This window comes from Oncorhynchus tshawytscha, linkage group LG20 (genome assembly GCF_018296145.1).
Source record: "Oncorhynchus tshawytscha isolate Ot180627B linkage group LG20, Otsh_v2.0, whole genome shotgun sequence".
NCBI lineage: Eukaryota > Metazoa > Chordata > Actinopteri > Salmoniformes > Salmonidae > Oncorhynchus > Oncorhynchus tshawytscha.
In genome coordinates, this window is record NC_056448.1 from 43,932,599 (window position 1) to 43,955,438 (window position 22,840).

The 22,840-nt window shown below is 40.7% G+C and overlaps 1 protein-coding gene across 3 annotated transcripts in view; it reads left to right on the forward strand.

The window, feature by feature from the left end:
* Positions 1 to 1,477: 1,477 nt before the first annotated feature.
* The window catches only part of LOC121840214 (pre-B-cell leukemia transcription factor 3-like), a 131,483-nt gene continuing 110,120 nt past the window's right edge, over positions 1,478 to 22,840 (forward strand). For 2 of the 3 annotated variants that reach the window (XM_042302712.1, XM_042302714.1), the window contains exons 1-2: positions 1,478 to 2,742; positions 3,189 to 3,262. In XM_042302712.1, coding sequence (XP_042158646.1) covers positions 2,543 to 2,742; positions 3,189 to 3,262 — 274 coding nt within the window. In that variant the 5' untranslated portion in view covers positions 1,478 to 2,542. The remainder of the gene's footprint in view (positions 2,743 to 3,188; positions 3,263 to 22,840) is intronic. The other variant, XM_042302713.1, reaches the window with a different exon arrangement.

Consider the following 22,840-nt stretch of genomic DNA (forward strand, 5'->3'; position numbering starts at 1 on the left):
CTTAACACGTGCTGATACGCGACATATTTCAATCAACACATCGTCACTAATCTGCTGTTCATAAGACCGAACTAGCTTTATGGAAGTGAGGTTGAGGCCTAAAAGAAACAGTTTGGGCTTACTTATTTTCTTGTCAAAATTACTCAAAACAAAAGGACCTTACACACTCAAAGGGAAAACACAGGTAAAGCTGTCTACAGTGGATTAAAAAATCTTGAAAATGCAGGCAGAACAGAAAGTGGCTAACAAGACACCTCTGGGTTAGGTCTATCCACCCAAGAAAACAGGATCCAGCCAGCCCCCTTGTTCTTGCAAAAGTTACAATTATGTTTAACTTGAGAGGCAGAGAAAAATTCCCTGTGCACGCAACGGGCGGCAGCTGACATCCCTCCCCGTGCCGCTGCCGCCAGGGTTGAAGGCAAATCTGCTGCTAGCTTTACACAGAAGACAATGGAGGCGGCTGCGTTGGCTGTGTGGGTAAGCGGATTCCGGTATTTCCAGTCATGGCGAAGGCAATAAGCAAATAACAGGCCGGTTCAGTGTTTCAATTAAGCTGCGTATGTAGGCTTTAACACCCAATTCAGTCTAAACTCGCATTGTATAAATCCATATTTCTGTATGTGTTTTGATTTGTTTAATGTATGCATTGTTGCACGTGGAAGCGGACTCTTCCATTGGAGATAAGTTTGTACCTAATTTGAATATCCATTTATTCAAATGCCCTTACTCTCATGTTGCCTACAGTAGGTTAAGGAGGGGATCATTGGAAGGCCAAGGGGCCCACTTTGGTCCGACTCGTCTCCAGAAGACCACATTCCTCCATTTAGCGCTTAGGCACTGAACATGCATTGATGCCACAACTTTGGCATTTCAAGCATGGTTACATTATGAATCTCCACTTCCTGATCGGAATGCACCATTCCAAGCTTCTTGTTGAAAGCCATTGTTAATCGACGTGATGAGTGCATTCTGTTATTATTTTTCCACCACAGATTTTGGCTGGGCCTATGTGCCATCATATGGCTATTCTAAAGGCCACTCCCTGAAAGTTGTTGAAAATAAAGCTGAAAAGAAAACCATTCTTTAATCCACATAGGCCTTCAATGGTATACCTTTCTTGATGTTAAGTATATCCTTCTCCCATAACTATCTACAGTATTTTAGTATTGCTGAACTGCCTGAACACTGTCTTTGTCTCTCAAGTTGTGCATCCAATTCTCACAGTTGCTGTCATAGCAACCAAAAGGGAGGACCACCATGCAAATATCACTCGTGGCAACGACCAATGGAAAGTTACTGACTGCCCATACAATTATCTTAAGGGTGGGCCATTGACTCTGCTATTCCATCATTGGTGGATTTGACCTTCAGTCTACTTCCGCAGAGAGACGATTGGAGAAAAAAAAAGCCCTCTCTTTCAGGTTTAGAACCTTGCTGCCCTAGAATAGGTCAGGTCGTAGTTGGATCACGTGAGCTACAGAAGGGGGTCATTCTCCACATATAGTTTCATTCTAGCTTTTTTATAGCACTCAACTCGATAATGTCTGTGCGCCGTAACCTTGAATGGGTTTAAGTGACGACGCGTCTTTTTATGCACGATCAAATGAAGAGTGATACTTTGCGTTGTCTGAATAGGTGTCCTCTTCAGATTAGCATCATCATATCTCAGTGCTATGTGCTGTAGTAAGAGCCGAGGGGGAGGCTACAGGAGGGACAAGGGTTTTACATCTCAGAAAGGGGTGGAGCTTCATACGGTTCTTCTATTTTTTTTGATGCTATAGCGTTCAGTCTATCACGTCCTCCCAATCGCTCAGCACACCACCAAAAACCGTCAACTAACCTAAGACTGACGTGATTTTGACAGGAGTAGACCAACAGGAATTTACGCATTGCTATTTGTTGCGCAATCATACCATTTCTTTGTCAAATTTTTAACTTTTAAAAGTGGCCTACTCGTTCGCTATTTTTCTAGCACGTTATTACCCTTATTTTAGCATCGGGGAATCCACTGCAACTTTTGAGAAAAGCAAGTGGTGCCTTTTGACATTGTTATTTTCGCTGTAGCACATTGTGTTGGGTTGCAAGTTGCGCTTGGATTGCTGGTTCTATGGAATCTTGGAAGTTCGTATCAAGACCAGAACAACGAGGATGCCAAGAGGATACGCAGGGAGAATCGGTTGAAGACAACATTCAGACTGAAAACAGCACGGACCTTTTGCATGAATAGGCTACCTGCAAGACACACCTCTATTGCCTAGGCTACTCAGATTAATTAGTGTTAGATAATGAATATCATATTGATTTTAGACTGAAAGATCATTTTCATTACATGCTGTGAATTGAAGAAAACTATCAGAGAATATTTTTTATATAGTCGAGTACCGTTCCCGGTAACCTATAATTTACAATTTTCTGTAACAGATCGCGTTCAATTTTCAATGTGCCATCAGCCGGACAATATTGCTCCTGTATGTGATTGAAACATATACAATCTTCTCTTTTTGCCTCGCTGAAAAGCGCATATTGATTGTGTTGCGGCATCATGATGGAGGAACAAGCCCGGATAATGCAGGCGCTCAGCGGCGTGACTCTGGCTGGCCATTCGGTACAAGGAGGCATGGGACTACCGCCGCCCCACGGACACGAGGGGACCGATGGGGACGGAAGAAAACAAGATATTGGGGACATTCTTCATCAAATAATGACAATTACCGACCAAAGTCTGGATGAGGCGCAAGCAAAGTTGGTCCCTTTGAATTATTTTAATTTCGCGAATTAATAATTCTACACACAGTTGGCGAATAATTTAATTGTGTGTTATTCTGTAGACAGAGGCTACAGTCATAGGCTATAGGCCTATGGCAACTTTTTAAATTGTGACAGATTGTTCATTGGTAGCCTAATGTTCAATAAGGTTGCATAGGCATGATGTCTCATGTGCCCTATCTGGCAAATTGTGTCTTTGACCAATTAAAATATTAACATGATAACGACAAAACGTACAGTGATAACTATACAATTTAATTAATGTGAAGTTGGATACAATAGTGGAACTATATATACCATAAACTCTACATGTGCCCTTGAGGCCTATCAATTTGAGTTATTTCCCCAATTTTAAAGGCACAAAACTGATATTGTAGCTAATGTTGTTACTGACAAGCATTTTCTTTTCTTTACTGACAAAGGAAACATGGATTGAACTGTCACAGAATGAAACCCGCGCTCTTCAGCGTTCTCTGCGAAATCAAAGAGAAAACAGGTGAGGCGAAAAGCTGTAACTACACTATTTAGGGAACCTTGCCTACTAGTAATAGGTTTCCATTTGCAGTCCACTCTGTTCTTTGCGCTCGAAAACATATATTTTTTTTATCATATAATATATACAGCTACATTTCACAAGATAATCTGTTTGTCATTTAGCAGATGAGATTGAACACCGTTTGCACCAGTTTGACCGTGTTTCAGCTAGAGCACGCGGATGACCTGTGTGCGTTGGTTGGTAATGAATGTGTCTGCATAAGGTGACGGCTAAACAGTACTGTATAATTCACTGACGCTAACATTATATTGGATGTAGGCCTACTATACTACTAAGGGGGAAATTGAAGTTGAATAAGATTAGTTTATATGACGTTGGTTGCCAGCATTTTTCCACCCGGAAGAAAACATCACAAAATATTGCCATGGCAGTTAAAGAGAATATGTCACACTTTATGAAAAAACTGGCACATTTCTTGTAATTATAATTGAACCGTGTGAGTAAACACTCCACTAAGGTTCATTAGATTGGAATGCATGTCTGATTATGTCAAATCTGGATCACACTGTGAAGGATGGATCACAATGTGGATCACACTGTGAAGGATGGATCACAATGTGGATCACACTGTGAAGGATGGATCACAATCTGGATCACACTGTGAAGGATGGATCACAATGTGATCTGGATCACACTGTATGTGAAGTTGCTCAGAGAATTGTGACAAGTATTTTCCATCTTCCTTGGTGATGATAGTAGTGTAGTTAAAAACAAGTATAATTCAATAGATTTTACATGGATACTTCAAGCTACAAAAGCACAAGTGTAGCCTATTGTAATATATATTTATGAATGGGTGAGAGGACTATAGATGTCAAAACAAGGTTGGTGACATCATTTTAACACAGAGTGTGGAAAGGTGTGCAATTGACATTTTTCTGTGATTTGAGAGGGGAGATGGTAAAAGACATATTGACACAAACATAAAAAACATTTGAAAATGAGTAACCTTCAACCACTGAGGTAATATTAAAACTAGATGATCAGGGTTCAGATTCAGAGATCACAACCCTAAAGCATCAATGATGAAGTGCCATCATCACCAAATAACACCTGTGCTTGGCCAGCTGTGTAGCCATTGTGAGACATGCAGTTCAGAGTGACTTGAGGAAACATAACATTTAATGAACTTCTCAGGAGTGGGAGAGAGAGAGAGAAAGAGAGAGAAAGAGAAAGAGGGAGAGAGAGAGAGAGAGGGAGAGGGAGAGGAGAGAAAGAGAGAGAGAGAGAGAGAGAGAGAGAGAGAGAGAGAGAGAGAGAGAGAGAGAGAGAGAGAGAGAGAGAGAGAGAAGAGAGAGAGAGAGAGAGAGAGAGAGAGAGAGAGAGAGAGAGAAAGAAAGAGAGAGAGAGAGAGAGAGAAAGAAAGAGAGAGAGAGAGAGAGAGAGAGCGCACGCGCACAAGGGATGACAGCCTCTAGAAATGACTTCAAGCTATAACAAATACATAGGTAGTGTAAGGGCTGAAAGTGAGCATAGCTCCAGATAGAAATGTGGATGTGCAGTTTGGCTTCATTAGACACAATAGATGGTTATGGGTTATTACTGGAATATTCATAGGTCATTTTCACAACAATCTCACGTTAGGCCACAAAGTCTCAGCAAGTGATTGCAGTTTTTAATAAATGTTCAGTGTCATTTTTTTCAGTAGTAATTTTTTCAGAGTTGTGATTTAAAGGTCTATTATTTCTGTTATAATTGTAAAACTGTTATACTGGTTGGATTATACCGTATGGCACTGTATTGATGATTTATAAAATCTCATACACTATAAATGATTTTGGACTGAACCAGTCACCGTATTTAGTTTGCAGATACTGGTTTAGGAATTACATTTTTGTTATAAAAAAAATAAATAATAATCTCCATGGCTAATTAATTATGTTTCACAAAGCTTAGCTATGACTTGCAAAGGGCTATTGTTATTGGCATTATGCCACATTATGTTTTTGTTTTTTTACAAAGGTAAGAGCATTAGCAATGGGTTTTCCAAGTGCTGTTTTGGCAACTTGAGGTAAATGGGGAAAGCTGCACTTTAAGGCCCAATAGGAGCTTCTTGTTATTTTATAAAATACTGCAAAAAAATAAAATAAAGGAAGGTTGGGAATCAAATTCCACGTTGCGTTCGATGGAAAACAATCATTCACTATATCGCTTTCATTGCAGCTTTATTTTTCCTCATATTCCCTTTTAGACATTCCTTGTAAATCACCTTTAGTGTTGAGCCGTGCGTTTTCAGGGGGGTTTCACAAGAGCTTGGATTGTTAACAGTGATTGGTCTTTATTTTGACTGTGCTGGGGTTGGGTGCTTACGTCTCTGAGAGGGTTGCCGTGCTGAATATATCTGTGTGTGTGTGTGTGTGTGTGTATATGTGTGTGTCACATATATATATATAGTGTGTGTGTATGTATATATATATATATATATATATACACACACACATCTTTTGATTGTACTATAGCTGTGTGTGTTGTTACAAAGGATAGCATGGTCGAAGAGCAATGGTTATTAAATGTACCGTGTAAATCAGTGCCTCTGTACTCAGCTGGATAACATTTCTCGTGAACTAATATTTTCTGATGGACTGAACCCAGGAAATGAACAGAGAGTGCATTTTAATGTTTTGTGCATATTCATTTACGTAGGGAATTGTACATTATTCTCCGAATTTAGTTTATGACACTATCAGTCCAAAATATTCTTAGCTGTTATGCAGAGTAAGGGTCAACCTAAAATCCTCATTGGCCAAGTTGGAAACAGAGCACCTCGTCGTTAGAAACAGACGGCTTCAAGCCTCAAATTATATATTTGATGTGAATTGTTTTTGTCAGCAAATGTAACAAATGTTTAGGAACTACAGCCGAGAAAGAAAGAGGAGCCTTTAATTGTGTATGTTGTGTGTGTGTGTGTGTGTGTGTGTGTGTGTGTGTGTGTATTTGTATACAGATGACTAGTATGCAATTGGAAAAAGAGCAAAAGCTTGTGAACCTCGCTATGATCTAGCAAATTAAAATGACAAGTACTTTTTTTGGTTTATTTACTGTACAAAATGCTAAAATGAGAATTTATATTGGTTTCTTTATTTTTGGCATTTTTACACCATTTTACTACATTACTGGCCAGTGGCCACTGAAAGTATGGATGAAAGAGTATACGTTGAAGCGTTGTGTATAAAAGCCTTGAGACATTTATTAAATACTCTTAGTCAATGAGTCTCAGTGTCTTCTGTAGGTTGTACCCTAAAGAAGGAGAAAGGGTTGGTTAGCTTTATCCGTTCAATTACAGGGAGTGTATATATAGTGTGAGACATTGTTTCTTTATTTCGATACAGTAATATGGAGTTATAAAAACAAATTAAGCTAATTACGGTGCTAATTAAGTCATTAAGACCTGGGGTTCGGGAGCATAAACGATCATAGGACAATTAACGAAATTGACCTTGTGACCCCTGAAATCTTTTGTCCAATATTTGTGGGTTCAGATATGTCTCAGAAAGACAGGGAGTGGTTTGGAGTAAACAGATGTACTACCTAGCTTTAGTGGAATTACACCTTTGATGCGCACTGTGTCGTTTTCTCTTACTTTACACTCTGGCAAAGAAGGGAGAGAGATGTTTGCTTGCTGTGTGTTTCAAAAATAAATCTGGTTAGTTCTCTACAAATCCGAGCCCTGGGCATATTCAGCTCTATCCCACATACATCCACTATGATGTGCTAATTACAGGTAGTTTTTTTTATATCAAAGGAAAATGTAGTCTGTATAGTGAATATTTAATTACATTTTTCATACATAAGACCAGTGGTGGTGTAAAGTATAAAATACTTCAAAGTACTACTTAAGTATTTTTTTGTGGGGTATATGTACTGTACTTTACTATTTATATTTTACTTTGACTCCACTACATTCCCAAAGAAAATAATGTACTTAAAAAAATAAATTCTGACACCAAAAAGTATTCGTTACATTTCGAATGCTGGACGGTAATATGTTCCGATTCACGCACCTATCAATATAATGCTCTGTCATCCCCACTGCCTCTGATCTGGCGGACTCACTTAACACAAGTGGTGCGTTTGTAGATGATGTCTGAGTGTTGGAATGTGCCCCCATCTGTCCGTAAATAAACTGAGGACTTCTCCCTGTTCTCAAGTACATTTAAAACCAGATGTTTTTTTTAGACTTTTATTCAAGTGGTATTTTACTGGGTGACTTTCACTTTTACTTCTGTCATTTTCTATTAAGGTATCATTACTTTTACTCATGTAAGACAATTAAGATATTTTCCCACCACTGTATAAGATAAGAGTCACAAACACTATGAAACAGATAGCATTGTCCTAGCATTTGAGGCTTTTTGCAACCCTGGAAGTTACTCCGAGGACAAGGGGAAACCAGCTCAGTAAGAAAGACATTTCACTGCAGTGGATCACAGATTCTACTCTCAAAACTGCCGGAGCACATTAGAGCTTTGCATTCTGCAAAACACACATCTTGATAATGTGCTCCATATACTTTCTTGCTTGGCTAAATCAATTGTGGGCTTAGATTGTAATAAAGCGAAGTGAGGGCAATTGAAATCATTAAGTTGATTTACCAGCCGGCTCAGATTGAGGAGGTAAGCATTTCTTAAGCCTGTGGGGGACATTCTGTCTCAGGGCAATCAAACAGTGAGCTAATGAGAGGAATAAATCTGTCGGGATTTTCATTAGATAAAGTGCCTGCCACAATAATAATAATAATAATAATAATAATAATAATAATGTATGAATAAAATATGAATAATGTATGAATAAACTTGATTGAAAGATGGCTTCTTCTCTCAGAATGTCAGACAACTAAATAGAACACATCTCAAAACAAGTCCCATTGATTTAATGACTAGAACTCAAATGAAGTTGACCCCTCGTGTACAAAAGCAGTATTCCTCAAAATCAGCAATAGCATTTTTCTTGCTTATGGAGTTATCAGATTATGTTGCTGCTTAACAACAGGTTCTTACGTTCTGCTGGTGTGCTTCCGCCCTCGCCTTGGCTCATAGGCGGTTGTTAAGATGGCCTCATGAACCAGTGGTTTGGAAAATGGACTAGATTGTGAACATTGTCGGTGGAAATCCCTGATGTGATTTTTGATGCTCCTTGAAGCACAGCGTGAGCTGCTTCTCACAGTATATTGAGTATACTGTCTTTTATGAATACACTGCTTGTTGTTAGCATCAATGGACAGTGGCGTTAGCATCTAGTCATGCTACTAGGCAGGATTATTTTCTTAACATTTCTATAAACTGCCTTACGTTTGTTTTAAGTAGTAGAGGCTTATTTATAACAGCTAATATCTTCCCTGTTTTTCTTGTTTCAACCTCAAGTTCCTGCTGTACACTGAAGCACGCTGGGATTGCAAAGTATGTTTTTTTTTTGTGTGTGTGTGTTTCGAAAACAAAAGAATACAGTCGATTCGACTTCTTCTCCTCCCCTTCATCAATTTCCCTTTCTCTTTCCTTTGTCATAGCTGTGAGGGGTTTTACTGCGGTTCAGACGTAAACGCGGTCTCTAATTGTTTCTCACACATAAGCTATGCTAATGAGGCTCCGTGGCGACTAGCGTAGCAATTAGCATCCTCCGACAATTTTTTTTTTTAGCAGGTTAATTGCATAAATGTTCCCGACTGCACGTCTGACTTGTTAATTAGGCTTGACAGGGATGGTGGAATTGCGATCCGGAGGCGGTGGCAGCAGCTAGGAGTGACTGGCCGTCAAAGTTAAAGAGCCACGATTGATTAGAGACGATGGTTAGGCCTGTACACTGTTGCCGGAAACACACGGACGTGGTAACTATGTTCCCTGACTTAAAGTACCAGCCTTAGGCTCACTGTGTTGTTAGTAGGTCTGAAAAAGGGGCTAGCAGAGCAAGCAGGTCACTACATTGATCTACACCAGGGATGGGCAACTTTTGATTGGGGTGGGGGCCACAAGATATCCATGCATGCTGTCAGTGCATTTTAGTGGCTATCCTATTGACAGCGAGGTTTTAGAATTCATTTCCTGCAATTCGGCACATTTTGCCATAGGGTGGAGAGAAATGTTTGCTGTTTTTACCATGATATGTGAGTGAGAGTGACTAACGAAATCAATGTGGGACCCCCGGTCTGTAATTTGACCATGATTACTACAAGTTTAGATAGCTGGCAAGACTAACTTACCAATCCAAAAATAAATAATAACAGCTGACATGAGCTAATTGAGTGACAAGATAAAACCTGCTGATGCACAACCACATTTCAAAATTGCACCTTTTTGTTTTCTATTCTAACGCTCAACATTCAGTTGAGATCCCGACTGAGTTGGCCAAAAAAATAAAACATTTAAATATATTGATCCGCGGGCCTACAAAAGGGGGGCCGCGGGCCGCGGGCCGCCAGTTGCCCATCCCTTATCTACACATTGAACCTCTGGCTTGGTTTCTTGATAAACCATACGACCATTTAAAACCAAAGGTGCGCTTACGATATTATTCTTAAATCACTTATGTCAGTAAAAAAAAAACACAAAAAAACATCACACAATATGATAACCTGCATCACATAACAGTGATTTGGTCAACTTTGAGTCATGGCTGGGCCTACACCCTCTGTGAAGAGGGTGTAGAAGTGAGACGAGGACCAATAGCGCTCCATCAACGTCGCAGCCTCTTAAAGCGGGTCGTCGGGCCTGATGTGTTTCTACAGCCGAGTGCTTGTGAGCAGCACGGTTCCCCAGTAAAAGAGAACCAGCTGATGAATTTGACATTGCCTCCCGACGCCTCTGCACCCCTCCCTTCCTCCAGGTTAACCAAATTGTGCTCAAGTATTGCAGCATTACATTTTCATTTCGAAAAGTAAACGTTCCGCCTGGCGCCGTTTTCAATATTTTACATCCCTCCCACGACACGCGTATATGCAATAAGTGCCGTTTGTGATGTCATCCATAATTTTGTCACCGGGGATAAAAGCTTCAGAGGGCGCCCACCCGCCACCATCCTTAGCCCATATATTTTATGATGGGGAATATAACATCAGCAAGGCTGTTGAACTTTTCTCCAGTCTGCAATGCACACAAAGCCATTTCCTCATGTTATGATGTATTACGGAATTATTTTATATTCCCCCCCCATCTCTGCATGCTGCATCGTAACAAATGCATACATAACTCATTTTCTCCCTCCCTCTGTGGATAAGACCCCATTTTGTATCCAGACATTCTTATTTTATAACATTCATTTGGGTTATGCGGTAAGTGTATTGTTTGCAAATCGTATTCATATGAATCGTAGGCCTACATTTCTGATTTCAGAGGCCAACACTATCTACGCTGCGCCGTACAACAACATTCAACTTGTCAAACTACACGAGCCTTGTGTTTTCTTGTGTAGTTAAACACAGTCTTGAATATCCTTCATCTCAAGACTATGGTGGTTTTGAACACTTCATAGTGGGAACCAATGTTCTGTTACAACGGTTAAATGGGAGATGAGATGAGGTCCAAGGGAGTTGCATTCTACAAAAGCTAATGCCGTTTACAATGATGACAGGACAGGACAGCTCTAGACAGTGCTATTTATAGGCTTCTTGTATCTTAAGGTGAAGCTCTCTGCAATAAAAAATCCCTGTGATGCTTATACACAGAATAGATATGTTTGATTTCATTCTCTTGCTGTTTGAAACATTGAAACTTAAGACAGAAAATACAGCTGCTAAGATGCAACAGGTATTATTCTTCTTCTGTAGACTGTACTAATGCCTTTCTGGTACAATGTTGTTGTTTTTTATTTTTTATTCTCATAGCTATTTGAGTTTTTTTGTCTTGAGATGCTTCCTTCTCTCGTTTGTCTCTGTCAACAAATTTAAATTGCAATAAATGAACTGCCATTGAGATGAATAAGGTGAAGTTTAAAAAAAATCTAAGTTTCACTTGTTGTAAGAAATACATTTCTAAACAGGAAATCATGCAGTAACAGTTGAAGAATTCAGGTTCTGCATATATTTAAACTTAGATTACAGTATGAGCCTGTAGAAAGAGCAAATAGGGAAACAATGTCAATTTCATGCATAGTGCAATCAAGAAAGCTTTTTATTTGGTTAAACATCTAAATGTTGAGTTGTTACACGTAATGTGACTCCCATGTTGTGTTAGTGAATAATTAAGCCTTTTGATGACGTTTTTTTTCTGAAAAGAAAATTTGTTTTTAGTTTGTCCTTTTATTTCAGATGTATCAAACTGTCCGTGAAAAAAACAAATGGAAAGTGTCGTCTGTCCTGGTGCTCTGTCCCAATAATTTGCGTTTTTTACTTTCGGTTTTGTACACCAGCTTCAAAAAAAATAAATAATTGGTTATAAAAATATTTTTCGCAGTGGTTTAGATGGCACAATGATTCTCTACACTATACTTGTTTTGTCACGTCAACTGAAATTAGGCCAACTATTTGAAATTTTAGCAACCAGGAAATGGCTGAGCAATTTCTACATAGTGCATCTTTAACAAGACTGTCGTCAATGTCTGAGTCCCAAATGGCACCCAATTCCCTATATAATGTACTACTTTTGACCAGGACCTGCTGGTCAAGTGTAGTGCACTATGTAGGGAATAGGGTGCCATTTGGGAGGCAGCCTATGTCCCCACATGATCCTTGTACAGTACATTTCACTGCTGAATTGGAGGGGGGGAAAAAACCGACCAAAAAACGCATCGCCATGAAAATTTAATCAGCGTTTTTCTGCCGCTTTAATAAGACAAATAATTCTTATTGGCTGCCGGCTTTGAGGTTTCTTAATATTTAATTCATTATAACCACTGTGCTCTTGGAGTACAGCGGGGCTCAGTGCACTTCACTTCGCTTTGCTGCCTGCCAAGAGGCGAGGGTGAAAAACTTAAAAGGCCATGTAAAAGGCAGCAGATCTGAAGCCCTCAGAGAAAGTTTTTTTTTTTTTAAAGCTGCCGGCTCTTTGAAGAACTGCTGGAGGGATTTTAGTTTATTAGAAAATGTTTATAAGAGGCTTTTTACGCCTCGCCCTTAGAGAACATCCTAACCAATTCACTTACCGACTTTATCGGGGGAAGGAAGAAAGTTGGGGACAAATTAGTGAGCATGAATCTTCTGATTGTGGAGAAACAAAAGAAGAAATAATATAAAAAGAAAAACACATTTTAAAGGTTGATTTGTAATTTTCAAAAACTCTCTCACAGAGAGGTGTATACAATAAATGTGTGTGAATTCGATGCTCCTCTCTTTCACACTCTCTCACAGAGAGGTGTGTGTTAAGCGTCACACTGAACCCTGTCTCTCCTCTGCCGATCCCTTGAAGTTGATTATATTTTTCTTCCATACAAGCGCAATGGAAAGATGGCCACTTGCCAGTGTCTATGGTGCTGGCCAGTGTTATGTTATGTTAACACTGAAAAAACGCCTGTTTTTCCCTCCGTCCGAAAAACAAAATATGTAATTGAAAGAGATCCCAGAGCTGAAGACTTAAAGGAGATTTTATGGTTTAGTTTCTATGTGATGATGATTTGTTTCTGGTCTGAATAATAGTGTTAATTTATTATTTCAATAAATGTTAAGAATTTGGGAATGGTCATTAGTAACCATTAGTAAGTTGTTACAAGAGTAATTACAATGTAACTTCATAGGAATAAGCGCAACATGATGTTCAGTGTTAATGTCTATAGCTTAATAACATGTGATATATCATAGCCACTAAAAAGTTGTATTGTAATGTTGGTTGCATTGCTCTGAAAATACCAAACATGTAATTCAAGCCAGAGTTATTTTACCTGATGCAAAGGTCAGCACCATAGACATAGATATAGGCCTAGACATTCCAATAACTTTTCATGATTGCATGTTATTGCATCTCTACTTTAATTGTAGTTTCTCACAACAAATCGGAGGGAAATGTAACTTGACTTCGAGAGAATGCTCTTGTGTTGTGTTCCAAAAGACAAGGGCCATCTCTCTCCACCTTACAGTATGAGTGGAGACAGGGAGCTTCCCTGGAGTGGTTTTTTTGCTTCTCGGATCATTTCTGTCTTTCAAAATGATTGCTATATTCTAAGGAACCTAAGGAGTAAATAGTTTGAACTTTTGGAAAGAACAACTTAGCAGGTATAGTAAAAATACACCCTTTTATGGCTCATATTTTCCACCAGACTTTATTTTGGTGCTACTGCGTAGTCAAGACAACCACTATGTGTACAGACGCCTCACACTCACACATGTGAAACAATCTACACAGTTGCTGTCACAGTTTCCAAAACTACAAATAGACGTTTCAAGCATATGAACCAATGATAATATAGTAGAACTATCCTTTAACTAGCCTATAACTATCCTTTAACTATACTATAACTATCCTTTAACTATCCTATAACTTTAACTAGCCTTTAACTAGCCTTTAACTATACTTTAGCTAGCCTTTAACTATACTTTAACTAGCCTATAGCACTCCATTCTGTATTATAATAATAGAGCTAGTCTTTAACTATCCTATAACTAGCCTTTAACTATCCTATAACTAGCCTCTAACTAGCCTTTAACTATCCTATAACTAGCCTCTAACTAGCCTTTAACTAGCCTATAGCACTACATTCTGTATAAGAATAGAGCTAGTCTTTAACGAGCCTTTAACTTTAACTATCCTATAACTAGCCTTTAACTATACTTTAGCTAGCCTTTAACTATACTTTAACTAGCCTTTAACTATACTTTAGCTAGCCTTTAACTAGCCTTTATCTAGCCTATAGCACTACAATCTGTATATGAACAGATATTGCCTTTAACTAGCCTTGAACTAGCCTTTAACTATAATAATATAATATATATATATATAATATTTATATATAACTATAATAATAGAGCTAGCCTTTAACTAGCTTTTAACTAGCCTTTAACTTTCATATAACTAGCCTTTAACTAGCCCTTAATTGTCCTATAACTAGCCTTTAACTAGCTTCTAACTAGCCTATAGCACTAGATTCTGTATAAGAATATAATTAGCCTTTAACTAGCCTTTTAAGCCTTGTAGTGTTCGGACAATGAACGGCGATTGCAATGTGCCAAAACGAGTAAAAACCCGAAAACGATTCCATATTTCACTACATTCCACATTCTTCTATACACACATCCTAAACATTATGCTAAGGCTTAGCATAAGTAGGACATTTTTCTTAGTAGTGTTTAAAATGTGCTTATCTAGCCGACGTTTAAACCTTAGTGATTACGCTAGTGTCTTTTATGACAACTTAGGATAATTGCTTGTGAAATGTTTATGATTTTTTTTGTGGATCAATTCTTGTTGCTGTAAAAAAAAAAAAGGAAGCTAAAAGAGGGAAAAATATGCGGTATCTTTTTCTGTGTCTTCTCCCACAATGAAATGATGGTTGTCGGTGTCTGGGAGGTCTTGATTGGGAGCGTGTACACCTAATCAGATAGGATTCTCACACAGCACTTCTTCTTTTTCTAATCTCAATGTAACCAATTTTTATTTTTTTTACAACCATCAGGTAAAGGTGTTAAATGTAACCACGTCATAGCTGTGATACTGCCCTTGTGGCCAAAAGAGGATGTTGTGACATCTCTTTAGGAACAAATCATTTTCATAAAAAAATAAGAATTCTTCAGCAGAGATTCGAGTTGAAGAAAAACTCCAATAAACTCGATGAAGTTTATTGTTTTGTTTTTCAAAAGTTGACTGTCCACCAAATGTGGAGAGGCTTCAGATACAGTGCCTTGCGAAAGTATTCGCCCCCCTTGAACTTTGCGACCTTTTGCCACATTTCAGGCTTCAAACATAAAGATATAAAACTGTATTTTTTTTGTGAAGAATCAACAACAAGTGGGACACAATCATGAAGTGGAACGACATTTATTGGATATTTCAAACTTTTTTAACAAATCAAAAACTGAAAAATTGGGCGTGCAAAATTATTCAGCCACCCTTAAGTTAATACTTTGTAGCACCACCTTTTGCTGCGATTACAGCTGTAAGTCGCTTGGGGTATGTCTCTATCAGTTTTACACATCGAGAGACCGAAAATTTTTCCCATTCCTCCTTGCAAAACAGCTCGGGCTCAGTGAGGTTGGATGGAGAGCATTTGTGAACAGCAGTTTTCAGTTCTTTCCACAGATTCTCGATTGGATTCAGGTCTGGACTTTGACTTGGTCATTCTAACACCTGGATATGTTTATTTTTGAACCATTCCATTGTAGATTTTGCTTTATGTTTTGGATCATTGTCTTGTTGGAAGACAAATCTCCGTCCCAGTCTCAGGTCTTTTGCAGACTCCATCAGGTTTTCTTCCAGAATGGTCCTGTATTTGGCTCCATCCATCTTCCCATCAATTTTAACCATCTTCCCTGTCCCTGCTGAAGAAAAGCAGGCCCAAACCATGATGCTGCCACCACCATGTTTGACAGTGGGGATGGTGTGGTCAGGGTGATGAGCTGTGTTGCTTTTACGCCAAACATAACGTTTTGCATTGTTGCCAAAAAGTTCAATTTTGGTTTCATCTGACCAGAGCACCTTCTTCCACATGTTTGGTGTGTCTCGCAGGTGGCTTGTGGCAAACTTTAAACAACACTTTTTATGGATATCTTTAAGAAATGGCTTTCTTCTTGCCACTCTTCCATAAAGGCCAGATTTGTGCAATATACGACTGATTGTTGTCCTATGGACAGAGTCTCCCACCTCAGCTGTAGATCTCTGCAGTTCATCCAGAGTGATCATGGGCCTCTTGGCTGCATCTCTGATCAGTCTTCTCCTTGTATGAGCTGAAAGTTTAGAGGGACGGCCAGGTCTTGGTAGATTTGCAGTGGTCTGATACTCCTTCCATTTCAATATTATCGCTTGCACAGTGCTCCTTGGGACGTTTAAAGCTTGGGAAATCTTTTTGTATCCAAATCCGGCATTAAACTTCTTCACAACAGTATCTCGGACCTGCCTGGTGTGTTCCTTGTTCTTCATGATGCTCTCTGCGCTTTTAACGGACCTCTGAGACTATCACAGTGCAGGTGCATTTATACGGAGACTTGATTACACACAGGTGGATTGTATTTATCATCATTAGTCATTTAGGTCAACATTGGATCATTCAGAGATCCTCACTGAACTTCTGGAGAGAGTTTGCTGCACTGAAAGTAAAGAGGCTGAATAATTTTGCATGCCCAATTTTTCTGTTTTTGATTTGTTAAAAAAGTTTGAAATATCCAATAAATGTCGTTCCTCTTCATGATTGTGTCCCACTTGTTGTTGATTCTTCACAAAAAAATAGTTTTATATCTTTATGTTTGAAGCCTGAAATGTGGCAAAAGGTCGCAAAGTTCAAGGGGGCCGAATACTTTCGCAAGGCACTGTATGTGGATAAATAGCGAGTCGGACTGTTCTGGAAGTTAGTGAGAGCTGTAGGCCGTAAAATGCTATAACTTTCAACTGAGGTTATGGGGAATCTCGCTTTTCTGGACATAATTGCTGCATCCAATTCTTATTTCTTCTACTGTACACTTCCTGTCATGACCAAAAAGTTACTCCAGTATACCGTTGTCAGCCGGTTGACAGTGGAAGGCTAGCTAGCGCTTGGTGCTGCAGACAACATGACAGTGGAGGGCTAGCTAGCGCTTGGTGCTGCAGACAACATGCTCTGTTTGACAGTGGAAGCACCAGCGAGAGTTCAGCCCGAGAGACAAATAGCCCCCCCCCTCCACACACACACAGGCAATTAAAAGTATCCTGGAAGGAGTGTAGACGTGACATCGTCTTGAATGACTTTAGATGGAGTATAGGTAGACACTGACAGAATTAAGGAAAGGAAGAGAAAGAGAAGTTCATCAGTAGAAAAGGATGAAAAGAGAGAGGAGTGATTCAATAAACGTTTGTTTGTCAAATGGATGGAGTAGAGAGGAGAGGAGGCATCCGCCTGTCTGTCTCTCTCCCACCCACCCGGTCTAGTCAGACTGCTGCACTCTCCTTGACGCTCGCAAGTCAGTGGCAATATATCACTGTCAGGACCTAACGGAGCTAGCCCCCCACGCCAACTCCCCAAGCACCTACCTACCTGGGTTAGTTATCCCTACATCAGAACAGGCTCTCGACACCACCACCATCACCACGGTGGGTGAATGAACGCACACTACCTACCACTTCATCTTTCAAACCTCAGAGCGTGGTCATTACAACTAAACAGGCAAATTGGACAGTGTTTTGCTTAGTTTAATGATTCTGCCATTCTCCACTGAGAAATAGTGTTTCTCTGTGTGTCTCTGTTAGGGCTCGGTGATATGGACAAAAATCTATTTTGTGCAGTGAGGAAGAAAGTACCCAATTGTCATACTTGAGTAAAAGTAAAGATATCTTAACAGAAAATGACTCAAGTAAAAGTTTTAAATATACTTATTAAGTATCAAAAGTAAATGTAATTGTTAAAGTATCAAATTCCTTATATTAAGCAAAGCAAGCGGCACCATATTTGATTTAAATTATTATAAATTTTTTTTTTCAGATCGCCAGGGGCACACTTCCACAATCAGACATCATTTACAAATGAAAGCATTTGTGTTTAGTGAGTCCACCAGATCAGAGTCAATAGGGATGACCAGGGCTGCTCTCTTGTGTGTGAATGACTAGAGTAGTTTTCAGAATGACTACAGTCCAGAATGACTACAGTCCAGAATGGCTACAGTCCAGAATGGCTACAGTCCAGAATGACCACAGTCCAGAATGGCCACAGTCCAGAATTGCTACAGTCCAGAATGGCTACAGTCCAGAATGGCTACAGTCCAGAATGGCTACAGTCCAGAATGGCTACAGTCCAGAATGGCTACAGTCCAGAATGACTACAGTCCAGAATGACCACAGTCCAGAATGACTACAGTCCAGAATGACTACAGTCCAGAATGACTACAGTCCAGAATGACTACAGTCCAGAATTGCTACAGTCCAGAATTGCTACAGTCCAGAATGGCTACAGTCCAGAATGGCTACAGTCCAGAATGGCTACAGTCCAGAATGACCACAGTCCAGAATGGCCACAGTCCAGAATTGCTACAGTCCAGAATGGCTACAGTCCAGAATGGCTACAGTCCAGAATGGCTACAGTCCAGAATGACTACAGTCCATAATGGCTACAGTCCATAATGGCTACAGTCCAGAATGACTTTGCTGCTACTGAAGCAGACATTTCAGTAGCTCAGGTATGTGCATATGTCGAATGCTATTAACCACTAAACTTCACTGAAATAGGTACTGAATTCCACTGATCTGTACACTACTGCAAGTGTTTTCATCAAGCAGAGAGAGAGAGAGAGAGAGAGAGAGAGAGAGAGAGAGAGAGAGAGAGAGAGAGAGAGAGAGAGAGAGAGAGAGAGAGAGAGAGAGAGAGAGAGAGAGAGAGAGAGAGAGAGAGAGAGAGAGAGAGAGAGAGACAGAGACAGAGACAGAGACAGAGAGAGAGAGAGAGAGAGAGAGAGAGAGAGAGAGAGAGAGAGAGAGAAAAGTGGGGGCACAGACCTGCTGAGGCAATTACATCTTAATGGGGTCATTTAGAAGGCAATTGGCAGGGTTTAATGGAGAGGAGAGGTGAAGGGAAATTCAGGGGCCTGGAAGTGTTGTAATTTTTTATTTATTTTTTAAGCAGTGAGTGTAGGCTACTGCACTGTACTCTGTGGAGTGGGGCTTTGCATCAAATCGCTTGCAATTCACACAGTATGTTGAAGTACGTTACATACACTAACAAATGAAAGAATAGCAGATCTCAGGTTCTGTCTGAATGTGTGCTGCTGTGAATGTCAAAAGGTTGTTTTGTGTTTTAGATTTGGATGTGTTTCTCAGTTGCTTCCAAGCCATAGGCTATAATACCGTATTTTTAATAAAGCAACTATCACAACCCAGAGGAAGATGTCGTATTGAATTTAAGCTAGCTCTTAAAGCTCACCGCAGTCACAGTCATAAGCAGAAATGAGAGATGCACGGGCTAGTTCCTACGTAGCTAATACTGTACATGCCATCAGAGGAGAGATGGAAGACGTCAGGACTCTTTCCTGTCGTAAGGTTAGAGGGGGGGATCGATGGGGCAATCTTCTTCCCTTGCCTCCGTGCACGGTAATTGAAATGGAAAATCAAATGAACGGCGAGCAGATAATTGTTTTATCAATATTCCCCTGGCTGCCCTACAAGGGGTCAGCACGGCATGATCACGAGGCGGGATATGACGAGTACAAAATGTGAAATTGAACAGCTAGGCTATAATAAATCAGATTTGACAACTGAGAGTGACCAGCATGTAGCAACCAGACAGAGGACAGCCCTGGTCGGGCCCCCTCAGAGGACAGCCCTTGTCGGGCCCCCTCAGAGGACAGCCCTGGTCGGGCCCCCTCAGAGGACAGCCCTGGTCGGGCCCCTCAGAGGACAGCCCTGGTCGGCCCCCTCAGAGGAATGGCCTGGTCGGGCCCCTCAGAGGAATGGCCTGGTCGGGCCCCTCAGAAGGACAGTGTATAGCTATTTAAAGGTATCAATCTATGAATGATCTGAAATGGTAAGTTATGTCAGGTTTTATAGATCTTAAAAATAATCATGATGATTAACTATTGGCTTAATATCAAATGCACCTCTGAAGGTTAATTTACTGTATTGGCTGAACATATGTTATATTTTCCTACAATCTGAGCAAAATGCTATAATTTAAATCTCATCAAACGACCCCCCCCTCTACAAAAAAAAACAGATTTATCCAATCCTGACATCTAATGGAGGCCTCACCCTCTTGTCAGAGCCTTACGTTCCAAATTGAACCCTCTATTGTGCACTAAAAAGGGAAGAGAGGCACCATTTGTGATGTACCTTATTCATCCACCTATCCCGCTTTTAGAAAAGAAAAACAAAGATCAAAAGATTTAGATTCCTGTTTAGCGACAGCGGAGATGATTAGCTGGCCATATCAACAGTGAAAACATACCCCAGCCTGATTCTGCATGGTACAATACCTGCCCCGCTATAACTAACAGTTTACAGATTCTGTTTGCCAAGGGAATACGTGCAGAAACAGGAGAGAGGAGATGTTTAATCTGCTTGGTGTTTGCGGCTTCATGTTTGCTTTGCCTCATTGAGTGAGATATATATATATATATATACATATATATATACACAATATATACATATATATATATATATATATACACACACACACATACCTCTGTGACTAGCTCTCTGATTGCTAATGCTAGGGACAAAGATATATACTTTTTATGGAGCAGTTTTTCTGAAAGAATTTAGAAAAATGGAATCTCTTGTTCCAGAAACTGCTGTGGACTGTATCCATGATACAAGTTGGTATATTCATCATGTTTTTAAAGGTATCAAGACAGAGGCCCTTATGACTGCTGTATTTGTGCTGGGACAACTTTCATTGATTATACTACTGTATTTATCTTAGCAAACTGGGTGTATTGTAATGCCACACACACACACACACACACACACACACACACACACACACACACAACAGGGCACAATCAAGCCCCTCTCCGCTTTTTTGACCTCTGTGATTGAGTGCTGGCAGATCGACACGTTCATGGGAATTTATACAGATCATTACGAGGTCATGTAGGAGCCAGTCAGCTGATTGATAACCGTGGGGGCAACAGGGGTTGGACAGCTTTCATTTGGGTTGGGCAGAGTGGCAGTAAATCTTCCCTGTTTGCTTTCACATGCTGATTCACACGCAATCAGGCCAACACGTCTCATTGCAAAACCCTTGACCCTCCTGAGTATTATCTGTAAAAATAAAATAAAAAATAGCCCCCACTTCCCTTTTTTGGTTTTGAGATCTCTCTGAATGATGGATTAGTTGTGGGATTTATGACTCTTCGGGAGTTCATTGAGGAAGCTTATCACTGGATGGCTGAGAGAGAGATTTTTCTCTCTATTTCACTTGGGATTGTTCCGTTGTTGATGCTCATCGGAGATGAAACGCTTAGGTTAAATGATACCTTGTGCTTTTTGTTTTGAGGACTGGTATCAATTTTGCAAGAGGGTAAATTCTCTGCCAGATACCTCTCCTCAACTCTCTCAGGTCAAAGGTTCAGCGTTTATGTCAAACGTAGAACTAATGTTACATTCTACATCAAACGTAGAACTAATGTTACATTCTACATCAAACGTAGAACTAATGTGACATTCTACATTAAACGTAGAACTAATGTGACATTCTACATCAAACGTAGAACTAATGTGACATTCTATATCAAACGTAGAACTAATGTTACATAGAACTAACATTCTCTTTTACATGAACCATAGACCCATAACACCCTTCAATGTTGACAACAAAATATTTCTGTTATTTGCTGTTATTCTAGTACTACACAGCAAACGTATGATTAACGGTGAGAGAACTTTTCCCCGAACCAGAAGCACACTTGATTCTGGGAGCACACTGAGAGCTTGTTGTTTCACCTGTGTGCTCATTACCTGTCAAAGCAGGGGTCTTTCATCTCCTCTGGGAGAACAATGAGTCCTTTCAGGTCACGCCAAGGAAAGCAACAGCTCCAAGGTGAGTTGGTGCATGTGGCATCTCCCAAAGAGGGCAATGCTTTGATCCTATGTTCTGAGAGCAAGATTGGTCCAACAATACCAAATGATTGGTCCACCCCTCCCCTATGGAAAATACACCCCTCCCCCTCCTATCCCGCCTCCTTCTCTTCTCGCGGGTCATAGCCAAAACTTTAATAGTTGACAAACTGTCTCCTGATGCTCCCACACACTCTCCTCCCCTCTCCTCCCCTTCCCCTGTCCTCCTCTTCCCATGTCCTGTCCTCCTCTTCCCATGTCCTGTCCTCCCCTTCCCATGTCCTCCCCTCTCCTTCCCATGTCCTTCCCATGTCCTCCCCTCTCCTTCCCATGTCCTTCCCATGTCCTCCCCTCTCCTTCCCATGTCCTCTCCTTCCCATGTCCTCCCCTCTCCATGTCCTCTCCTTCCCATGTCCTCTCCTTCCCATGTCCTCCCCTCTCCATGTCCTCCCCTTCCCATGTCCTCCCCTCTCCTTCCCATGTCCTTCCCATGTCCTCCCCTCTCCTTCCCATGTCCTCTCCTTCCCATGTCCTCTCCTTCCCATGTCCTCTCCTTCCCATGTCCTCCCCTCTCCATGTCCTCCCCTTCCCATGTCCTCCCCATGTCCTCCCCTCTCCTTCCCATGTCCTCTCCTTCCCATGTCCTCTCCTTCCCATGTCCTCCCCTTCCCATGTCCTCCCCTCTCCTCCTCTTCCCATGTCCTCCTCTTCCCATGTCCTCCTCTTCCCATGTCCTCCTCTTCCCATGTCCTCCTCTTCCCATGTCCCCCCCTTCCCATGTCCCCCCCTTCCCATGTCCTCCCCTCCCCCATGTCCTCCCCTCCCCTTCCCATGTCCTCCCCTTCCCATGTCCTCCCCTTCCCATGTCCTCCTCTTCACATGTCCTCCCCTTCACATGTCCTCCCATGTCCTCCCCTTCCCATGTCCTCCCCTT